Below are 11,780 nucleotides of genomic sequence, written 5' to 3'. Positions count from 1 at the left end.
CCTTCCATGAAATGTAAATCTAACAATCAAGGGACAATAGTTACATGCTAGAATCAATGAAGTTATCATCATATTAATCCATAGCTAAATACGTATACAAATATTTTCTATACTCTTTCTGTACTGTTCCACGCTATTACAAACTTCACAGAGTGTACTATTTTTTTTTTATCGCAGACTGTATTCTAGCTTGCTCGAATTGCGCAGTGTTTTGACGCGATCTGTCGTCTTATTTTGTTATGCTGTTCCTCTTTGTTGTTGTCGCTAATCGAAACCGAAGAGTCAAAGCAGATTTATTTACTTACATACTTGTCCAACGTGCAGTTACAGATAGCGTATTAATTACATCGTTATAATTGACATTTCAATTAATTTGCTCCTTTGTTAATATACATCGAAAGTATTGCACAAAAAGTCAATGTATTTCATACGTTTATTGTATCCACTCGTCATGTACTTCTCGTCTATGTACACATCATAGGTTGTATTTACGACTTCTTGTAACTGATATAGATCTAAGCTAGAAAGCAAGGCGCTACATATTTTTTATCCTATTTTAATCTTTAGGAGAACTCTCTACAGCACAAGGAAACAATTCATCGTTTTCCTACTTTTCGAGGAATAACACGCATATTTCAACAGAGAAGTATACACGTACAAGGATATTGTAATAAAAATGGCACAAAATGATATATGCAACATTCACATTAAAATTCCAATCCTACGTTAATCCCACGCAAATCCCAATCCCACGTTAATTTCGTGGAATTGAAACATGTCGATAAAAGATACGATTAATTGTAGAATTAAAATACTGTTCATTCAAATTTTCAATTTCGTAACCGCGATCTCTTCCTCGTGTATGCGATAGGCGAATAAATCAGACGTATTTTCCAGAATGATTAGCAAATAGAAGAAATATAGACACTTTTCTTCTTACGACTATGAAAACATCATTGTGCGAAATGTTCGCCGATAAAAAATTATAAAAACGTCTAGCGTCCTATCAATATCATATACGTAGTTTACATTCATACAGATACATTCTCACTATCTATTGACCAACGATCTTTTATCCCCGCAATTCGTACCACCGAGCAAAAGAGCGAAAAAATAGTTGATGTTATTTCATGTTAAATCGCCGAAAACGAGTCTCGAGATCCTGAAACAAAGTTCAAGTTCACCGTCTCTCCCTCACTCACGAGCACCAGCTTAGCATGGTTCGAGCGACAAGGGTTCGACTATCGTGTGGAAATACGCAAACAGAAGACGAAGAGCCACGAACGTGGATGGTAAGACGATCGTTGAATTCTCCGATGTACATGAACTTTCTACCCGGGGTGGAGATCGACCCGGAACGACCCCGCGACGACCCCGCGACGACCCCACGACGACCTCGCGACGATCACGCTAAAAGACGAGTAAGTACACGATCCAATAACCAATGAGAGTGTCAGGCAGAGGCCCCGCTATCTAGAATCACTTGTTGGCCGATAGAGCTCGTCTTCGTATATAGTTGCAGTTGAAAAGCGAGGATCAGCCAGAGGCGCACTAGAGGTGGCACGAATACGAGCTGCAGTCTAATAGAAACTAACCAAGGTGGCTGAAATCGGTGGCGCAGATGAGCACGTCGTCGTGAACCAATCGCCAAGGTTTTCATTTTAAACCTCATCGTTATCGTACGACTGTGAGTACCCTTTCTATAATTCATCCCTGAATTTTAACGCGATCGCCTTGGCACTTTTGCTCGGATCAGGTCGGTTCACCATCGATTGGATCCCTCCCGCGCTTTTAAAAAATCCTCCCCCGGCGGTAAATCGAAATTATACAAACTTAGAGAAACTACCGACGCGTTCGTATATCGCGGTATTATCATCGTTTTCGTACTGTTTACTATCGTAAATTTTACGCGAGATTACAGGATGGCGATCTACGTCTCGATCGGTGCATCGATGTGCGATTAAAATTTTGTCCCGATTTTCCCCGATCTCGTCCCGAGTGCAAGGAAAGTTTATTTGTGATCGATACGCTTTATATTTTATATTGTATCTATACAATGTTGAATCATGTATCCGCGTGTCTGCCCGTGACACACCTGTTTCTATATCGTACAAAAATATTTGTCATTCTTCGTTGGTTAAGATCATGGCATAGGAAACAAATTACCGGTTATAGAAAGCGCGACGAACTAAATTTTCGACTTTGTTTTAAGTTTCATATATATCGTTTCTTCGTAGTGCGGCTTTTAGTGGGCTAATTTTTCGGTCGGTGAAAGCAGATTCCTCTTAAGTTGACAAGAAAGTTGCATGTCTGATCGACAAAACCGTGCTAGACTATTCGTGGGCGGTAGTAGGAATGCGAATATCAATTTTGCAGTGACCATCGAGTGACCTAGATTTAATAGTTATTTTTAAAAAACAGTAAAGCAACGGTGAACGTTGATAACGGAATATTATATATTACAGTTTCATTATGAATGACCATGTATCTTATGTTCTCCTGTTCACGAATAATGCAATTTATCACGCTTAAACAATTCTACATCGCTATCGTCTTGTTTCTTACGATGAAACATATTTATATAATATTATACGATCATTTTCACGGGTGTAGTTCAATTTGTAAACCAAAATTTATGGACTATTTTTAAGCAAAGGAATTTTCTAACGTCGATTTAATCGAAGATCTACAGCGATTTAATATCGGAGTACGAACAATTACGAATAATACATATATACGTATCTGAAAGTCAAGTAAAGTTCAATACCATAGATGGAAGACATGTCACGAGCGAATGAATCGTAATCGAAACTAAAACCATCGAACGGGACAAAAGTTTGCAAAGACGATTTCTAGTCACGTTTCTGTTCCTGTTAATTTGTTTTTATCACACGATGCTTAAAATACTAATGTCCGAATTATATCGTTAATTGTAATTACGTTTCGCTACTCGTACAACCTTTTCATAATTCGATGGAAGAATTACTTTCCTTCGATCGTTTCCTGTTTTGGACTTTGGTGACCTAGAAAACGGAATTTTCACGCAATCGCGTTGGAATATACGTTCTCGCATTCATTTTCAAATCAAATATTCCCGCTAAAAGTATTGTATTCGCTTTTATCGAACGAGCAGTATAGTATTCAGTTCTATGCTGTAAATAATAGGTGACGCGTTCATGGCATTTTCTCGGTCGTCATCGCACATTGTTATGCAACAGTGAATAGAATGCTTCTGGATAAACGAGGGCAAACAACAGAATACATCACTGCCAGCGTCAATTCATACTTTGAAAACATCGGAGAACTCTGATATTTCTAGCAGTTTAACAACAAGATGTATCAATAAGACATAAACATGGTCTTCGTTTACAACGATAATTGTTTATTGTTTTATGCGATAATGCTTCTATTAGAAATTAACAAGGTGATTCAGTTGACCCAGAGATAATAGTCTCGATTATCTTGCGATAACAGTGATAATTATGTTCAATGAAATCAAATCAAAACAATGGCAAGAGCATACGCGTTAAAGTTATTACAATTATTATCTGCTCTCTTAATTTTACCTGAAACAATAAAACAGCCATGCTAATGCTCGTATAATATTCTTAAATAATAATTTAAAAAATCTGAACTTGTAGAAATATTATCTGACTGTCCGTCGAAATTTTTATTTGAATAACAGATACATCGATGCACTATAAAATTCTACATTTAGTCGAAGCTTTTCATTCTCTCATCAATATAAATGATTATCGATAAATTAACAAAGCTTAACCCGTTCCAATTACTAAAAATAACGAGGTTGAAAATACGGCCACGTAGACGGTGAACGTTTACACATACATCTAGCCTACGGTATTTGTTACAGAATGATTAAACAGATGTAATGTATGTAACATGTGTCTCAAAGTAACTCAATTCCTTGGAAACATCGTTCTATCGAAGAGAGGATAGTTCTCCATTTACATCAATTAACTATTCGCTTAATAGACATATTTCCCGTTATGCGTTCTCTGTGCGTAAACAACCGTAATATTTGATTGAGAAATTTTTATAACAGTTTCGTCACAATTTCATGATTCATGTTAAACGATATCGTGACGTACCCATTTAAATATATGATAACACTTTAGTTTCGAGAAAGCTTTATCTTAAGCTTGGAAATAATGCTTATTTATTAATTGTCTCTTAAGAATGACGTTATTACCTAAATAATATGTTTGTGTAAAAATGGATTAAGGTAGATTGGTCTTTTCCTGAGATCTCGTTTTGCGTTCGTTACATTTTTCGTAATATCAGTTGGAAACGTACTTATGCTTTTTCATTTTTCAAACGATTTAAATTCGCAAGATCTTACGCCTTGTGCAATGGGCCAAAAATCGGAAAATACCAACACGTTATGCAAGGTGAATAGATCTCAACCATGACGAACGAAGAATAATAAAACGGCCTGAGCTATGTGTCTGTAATATTTGTCACGTGCCAGTTTACAATGTACAAGCAGGAAATGTCTTGTGACAGTCGTAAACCACACTGATTAGCTAATCGCAACTATATTTCTTCGGGCTTCTTCTGAACTCGATCTAAAGTTCCTCGCTGTGATACTGCTGTAATCTTTTGGCCTTGTTAAGTAGTTACACGCAGTGCACTTTACATAACGTTTTTTAAAAGTAAACGTCGATACAACTTCTTCGACATAGATGACTAAATATGCACATATTATCTTACGAGTTTTTCTGGCCACCTTTTGCAATAAATAGAAGAGCGTGTAGAAATATGTCATCTTATAGAGATTTATAACACACGAGGCAAATTAGAAGCTTATTTTCTATGTTATTTTTGCAGCTCAGTAAAGTTTATTATAAGATATATATATATAATGATAAAATTTCAACGTCAAATTAATTACCAAAAAGTCAATTATATATATATCCATTTCTTTAATGATCAGCTGACCGATGACAACCTTTTTTTCTTTTAATTATATAATTTGTACTTTACAACTTGTCCAGCTGGACATTTGGTAAATTTTTCCAATTTAATTGCTAAATAACATGGCTACGTCCAGCGGGATACCATCTTCGAGTTTGACTACGTGACAACCTTAACGACAGAATGACATTGTAAAGACTAGATTTAAACTCAGATACAAAAAAGGAATTAATTAACCATGAGTCAGTCCTCGGTGTACTTGTGGTTATGATTATGCTACAATGTCTGTATTTGCAATATGTATTTAAATTTTAGTTATCTCAAGGTTCGTTAGAAATAGAACACGCACGCTTTTTCAAATTATGTACATACTAAAAAATTACCTCAAATATAGTTTTATTTAAACAACCGTTATCAATCGTTCGATAAAAACAAGGCAGATTTGAAAATTTCGTTTGAGCGCATAAGAAATTCAGCGATGGATGCAGACAAGAAACGGTAAAGATGCCGGCCGGTCGAACGAGCACGTGATACACGCGTGACGGATAACCATTCCGTACGATCTTCGTACGGTTCGTCTCGTCCTGTTCCCCTACCTTCCTAGGGAAACGGCCGAGTTTGCTATTCCCCTCCCCACTGTTCGGTTTTTACTGGCTTTTATGACGAGGTGGAAGAGCGAGCAATATAGGTAGAACAATCGTGGTTCGTTTTCGTTCGAACTATCCTCTGCACTACAAAAAGCACGCCACCTGGTAAATAGCGAACCTATATTCTACATTTTTACAATCGTATGGATGGGATTCGCGAAATGCAGGAACTCGAACAAAATGTTCGAGAATGCTCGGGAATTTCACCGAGCAATGCGAATTTTTCATTTAGTCAGGTGTTTCGTTAGAATGTAGGCCATAACGCATAATACGGATATTTCTGTTTTATTTTTTCTAATTCTGTTGCTTGTAATTGACGCACAGACATAAGTTATCTACATAGAATGGTGCAATTAAACGCTTCACGAAGAGTTAACGCATAAAAAGTTCTATTTTCAAATGCGTAATAGATTATTGTCGCATCAAAGTATATTCTACAAATCTTATTCTCTCCAGAAAACAACTCTGACCCTGGAGTCCTGGAAAGAAATTTTATTGATGTGATTGTTATATTTCAATTGGAAGAGTTCTTGAGAAATTAGAAAACTTTTTAAGCGAAGTTTGTCTTGAAATTTATAGACAACATTTGAGCTCTTTACAAGTTTAATACTCTAGTTAAAATGCGACCCTCAACTCTATTAAATAAGTCATGGTCCATGATGCTTTACAATTAGCGATGCGTTCGAACCGCCTCAAACTGTGTCGAGCAAACAACAAAACAAACAGTTATATCGATTTCTAAACTCTTTTAGTTCGACAAGAATTCATAAACACTGCTCTATGATTCACGTTACCAAAGTTTAAATTGCAAGATTTCGTTTCAAGCTATAATCATGTTTGCGTTAATACTATAGCGCGAGGTTTCAATTTTACCATGATGCAAGACTTTAATCGTTGCTTAAAGTCATCGCTAGTACGATCGTTTGCAAGTGTTCGCGGTTTAACGTACCTAATTAATCTGTTTGAAAGTCTGCGAAACGAGAAATCGAATCGAACATTTATCGCCATCTGCAGAATGGCTTTTATTGTTGGTACGCATGAACATAGACACACACTGTAGTTCCATAGGGACAAGCGCATGCGCCCTGCAGGATAACGTTCTGGGCGAGGAAGAGGGGAGTAGCAGTATTCCACCGGGAGAGTCGAATTCGGGTAGTCGATCGTACAGGAAGCACTTTCAATCTGTGAGAGTTTGTTCATTATTTATTTTTTAAATTCAACGTTTCTCTGGTTGTCACTTACCGATTCTCTTTCCTATCGATCGTTCCGAATAATTAGTCCAATAATCAGTTGGTAAATAGTGGTTAAGAATTTTCGGGTCGCGTCCGAAAAGTGTTTTATCGATCGCACGGAAGACTAGCTCTGTTGTTGTTCGCCAATTTTCCAAAAAGTAAAAATTGGCGTAGGGCTCCAGCAGCCCAACTACTCTATCTTCAAACGGAAAAATGGGCGTGGACGTGTTCACCTTCCTGTATGAAAACTTGCGAGTCGATCATTTCAAGAAGTCATATTTAGGTAAGTTATAATTACTGTAATGTCGCCATTAGCGTAGGCATTGAATTATGCAGAAATTGGGAGCAACCATTAAAAAAAGAAATTCACACTGAAAGCGCGAAACTTCGTTCATACGTAAAGTGTAGCACTTTTTCTAATTTTAATTTAATTTTTCAGTGTAATTTTAGGAATATTTGTGTAATATAAACTTTATAGATAGTACAAATTTGATTATGTGGAAAGTATATTTCGAAAACAGTGTTCTCCCGGTTCGGAAAATATGACGTGATAAAACAGGTAATTAAGGAAGTAGATTGATGCGAAACTGCAATTTTATGACGGTAGGTCGGGTAATCGTTAAAACCTTTCTTCGAATCGATGTAACAGTAGAGTGACATGGATGTGGATAGAAATGAGTATGTATGTATATCGTCTTCGTTGATTGGCATAAACAGATGGTACGATATTTGACTTTACTATAGGGATAGTGAACATTTAAAAGGTTGGTCAACATGTCGTAATCAAGAAAGTGTTACTAGTTACTAAGTGATAAGATATGTCGGTTAATTGTTGACAGGACTTAACGTTTTTTTTTTCTTTTTTTTTTTTTTACTTTTTCTTCTTAATTTTTATCATGCATATACGTATTACTACAGATCAGTTTGGAAGAATTACTTGAAAGAAAAAACGTTTGCATTTAACTCAAGATATCTATGTGGATTTGACATTTGATCGCTCCTATGTCAACAGACTTTCGTGTATTCAAACAACTTTGTTTAGAAACGAGGAATTCTGAAACCTATACAGCAAAGTTTAGTACCTTACTATATTTTGCACAACAGAATCAAAACAATAAAATTCTAATCTTTTTAATAAACACGTTCAAATATACGTCTCAATTTCGTACATCCTTCTTGTCACGTGTGAGTTTATATTCTCAATTATTTAGTTTTAGCTACATTAAAATACGTCTTCAGATTTGAAATTTCATTGTATTAATGTATTATTCTATTATTAAGCATTAATTGGTTGTATTTGACGTATTAATATAGCTTCCTACATTTAGAAATTATTTACCGTAACATATCTTCGTGGATTTGATGATAATATACAAAAATCAGATATTTAGTAATAACGCGTGTCATGTTTACATAAAAAAATCTCGAAAACTTACACTGTAAATATTGATAAAGGAATACCTATATTATAAATAACATTTGATCAGTTGACCCTTGTTAGTTTAATTTGTTATGCGATGTGGTAATTAAAATCTTAACTTTATATATAAAAAGTATCCTGCTGGGATCAGAAATGGTCACAGATCGTGGAATATCAAGCTGCTGCATCTGCACTTGCTCCGAATTTCTAATCAATACTCTGACGTTAAAATTCCGATAAGGATGCTTTGACGTCAGAAACAGAAGGTTAAAAGTCTCGTTTAATAATATGAAAGGGCAAACACATAAGTTTTAAACATAAAGTTCAATATTAATCATTGACTGAAGATTTAAATGCATAATATAAATTCTCAATTTTTTCGAAGAGTCATGAGAGTCAACCCGATAAGAATTTGTATACTTTTATAATTTATTTTCATTATATAAATTGCTTGAAGTGAAATTCGAGAAATGAAAGTTGATTTGGTCATTTTTATGGAAAATTTCACGTCGATAAAGGAGATCGCGTAATCCACATAACTTTTTCAGTTTTCAGTCATCGATTTTGATGTCGCTGTAATTTCCCTATTAATATTAACAGGTGTAGGATTAGACGCTAGGTTATTCGAACGGAAAATGTGCAAGATTTCTATTTCAGATATCGCTTTCACAGAAAGTAGACTTTCATTGAATACAAAGAAAATTAACGTATAGAATTAAATTTAATTGGTAAATCTCTCGAATGTATATATAATTTTCTAGATAAAATTGATTGCCACATATTCTTTGCGTTCGGTGGATCTTAGTAGTTCTCTGTATTTCGATCGTTAATAAGTTATCGAAAAAGGAAGTGCCAAGAGGAATTCTAAAAGCGGTATAACGATCTCGCGAGTACACGCGAAAACGTTTTATGATATTTTCAAGGTTAACTTTTAAAATATCAACTGACGATATTTTCAAAATGAAATAGTCTCGTTTTTCAAGTAACGAAACGTAGGATATGCTTTCATAAAGTTCATTTACAGTTTGAGTATGAACTTCCGTTAAACTAGTTGCTGTTCTTATTTGATTACAAATATTCTTGACCAACGATTCCATAAATTTTTCAATTTTTTTAATTGAACGTCATTGCCGTAGCCTTTGTACCAAGAGTTCAATTGATAGACACACTCGTGATTCATGACTCTACTTATTTCACTTCCAATTGATTTAACACTCTCTTATTTATAACTGCGCTCGTCTCATAGACGCATTGATCTAGTAACACAGCCCTTAATCCTTATTTTTAATTTAACTTTACAAAACAATTTATTTTCCACGAAACAAATATCACAATCTATTAATTTTGTATAAGAAGAGTATAATAAGATCGAAGTAAGAAATATTAGATTAAAAAAGAAATATTAGATTAAAAATTAAAAATTAGAAATATTAGAAAGTAAGAATATTAGAAATATTATTTAGTACCGATTTTAACCGTTGTATCGTATGGGTAACTACTAGGTTTTGTAAGGAAACAATAGGTACACAACATGTTTCGTTTTATAATACTTTTGGAACTTACGTTATTTGGGAACTTTTGGGACAACCTAATAAATCGATTTGTATAGCGAGTATCCATTTGTCTACCTACATTCTGCTCCCTTGTGTAAATACCGATACCGTGCAGGACAGATAGGCCTCAGTGAAAGCAGTGGAAAAGTACCGGGTCGTTAGTAGGGTACCATAAACTTGCCATGTACAGTCTAAGGGTTTGGAAGGGTACCTTAGAGATAAAAGAAAGACAATTTTGGGCACAGATAGAAGAATGCAGAAATTACAATACAGCTTTGTCAGTAATTTAGTTCACTTAGACCAAAGCTCCTGGATTTATAATATTGTTTACTTTTCGTATCTACAAATGCCTCGGTGAAATTAGTATGCAAATACCTTTTCAAACAAATATATATGTATTTTTAAATATAGGAAATTAAGGAGAGAGAATCCTTAAATTAAGTGAGAGAAGTGAATTGATTTATGATAGTTGAATACAGGACAATGCTAAAGTTTTTACACGAATCTGAAATATGTATTTCTGCTGAAAAATTTTCTAGGAATTTACTTTGAGACGAAATAAATTAAATACAGGGCGTAGGAGATTAATGGTCATCTGACCATTTGTTATAAATCGATGATTTATTGCCAATAACTGTCGAGAATATACAAATTCTTGTTTCTAACGGGACTCAAGAAATTTTCAATTCATCAGTCGAACCCAAACGAATTTCTAATTGAAAGAATGAATGGTCAGTTTGCGCTTAACGGTATTTTCGTGCAAATTGAAAGCACAGTAACAAACATTTACGAGCAAACTTTTGATTTCGTGTCATGTTGAAAGATAATAGGATAATAGGATAATAGATAGGTTTATAAAAACTCGAGTGCTTCAGCTAAGCTTAAACTCGAGAACTCGCAATAACAGTGACCACGTGAAAGCCGCTCTCAATTTCACGAAGCAAGAAAGATATCCATTATCACTGCTTTACTTACGTACCCAACATCGATCGATGACACGCAAGAATATTCTTAATTATTAGGGATTCGAATCGTTTTTCGGAGACGTCATATCATACGGAACACGTGTTTCCATATCCCCGTTTAGTAAACAGAAAATCATGCGACGAAGAATCGGCCAGCGATAACCTGGAACGGCTGGAACACGCTTACGAGTTGGCATGCAGCGAGAAACGAGCGGTGGGGAAGCCGAACGAGCACGTGTTCATCGAGTGATAGAAGTCTTTTTCTTCGACCGAATAAGGTGACCCTATCCTGATAGTGGGGTCTGGCGAATGAACGAGCGAGCGAGTAAACACATACACACTTGCACGGGCAAGTCGTAAAATCAAGAGAATGACTAGCGCTAGCAAAACGAAGACGGAAAATTTATGTTGTACCGTAATGTATGTACGAGGGAGAAAGGAATAAAAAAATCTAGAGATTGTAGTTAAACAAAGATAGAAATATGCAACGTGCAGATAGATGAGCGCAGGTATAGCAGTGGTGGGAGTTGATCATCGCTTGCATGTATCGTGCGTAAGAGAGAAATCGAAGTACACGAGCGAACGAGTGGAAGCATGATAAAATGTGGAAGGTTGGTTATCGTACGTGTGCTGTCTGCGCGCACGCATGTGTATGTGAAGGGAGCAAGAGAGAGAAAGAATGAGAGAGGGAGCGAGGGAGGGTTTAAGGAAGGATTGAAAGAGATTTATGCATGATTTTGTATACACGATAGATCTTGCGAAGATCGCTAAGGTAAAGAAAGATAGTAGGAGCACAAAATTTTTCTTAGAAAAAGAAGAGTCGCATAAAGACGTATGTAGTATAAACGTGTGCGGGATACCGACGGAGGCGAGAGTAAGACAGTCCAAATGCATGGAACGCAGAATGAAAAAAGCAAAAAAGTCACATAAGTTGCTGAGTGTAAGAGGAGGATGCCATGAATTTGTAAAGGTACATGCGCAGTTACATAACGTGCAAACAATCCTGCATTATCTAAAACATTAAACGG

General features: G+C 35.6%; 1 protein-coding gene across 2 annotated transcripts in view; it reads left to right on the top strand.

The window, feature by feature from the left end:
• Window positions 1–400: 400 nt before the first annotated feature.
• LOC100646028 (peroxidase) overlaps window positions 401–11,780 on the top strand; it is a 34,495-nt gene continuing 23,115 nt past the window's right edge. Inside the window, exons 1-2 of one of the 2 annotated variants that reach the window (XM_012310956.3) lie at window positions 401–1,421; window positions 1,517–1,687. Coding sequence is in view for 1 of the 2 variants with exons in the window: in XM_003397017.4 (XP_003397065.1) it covers window positions 7,028–7,097 (70 nt within the window). In the remaining variant the exon portion in view is untranslated. Of the gene's footprint in view, window positions 1,422–1,516; window positions 1,688–6,736; window positions 7,098–11,780 lie in introns of those variants that run through there. The other variant, XM_003397017.4, reaches the window with a different exon arrangement.

Source organism: Bombus terrestris, chromosome 8 (assembly GCF_910591885.1).
Source record: "Bombus terrestris chromosome 8, iyBomTerr1.2, whole genome shotgun sequence".
Classification (NCBI taxonomy): Eukaryota; Metazoa; Arthropoda; class Insecta; order Hymenoptera; family Apidae; genus Bombus; species Bombus terrestris.
Note: the sequence above shows the minus strand (reverse complement) of the source record. Positions and strands in the feature narration are given on the sequence as shown.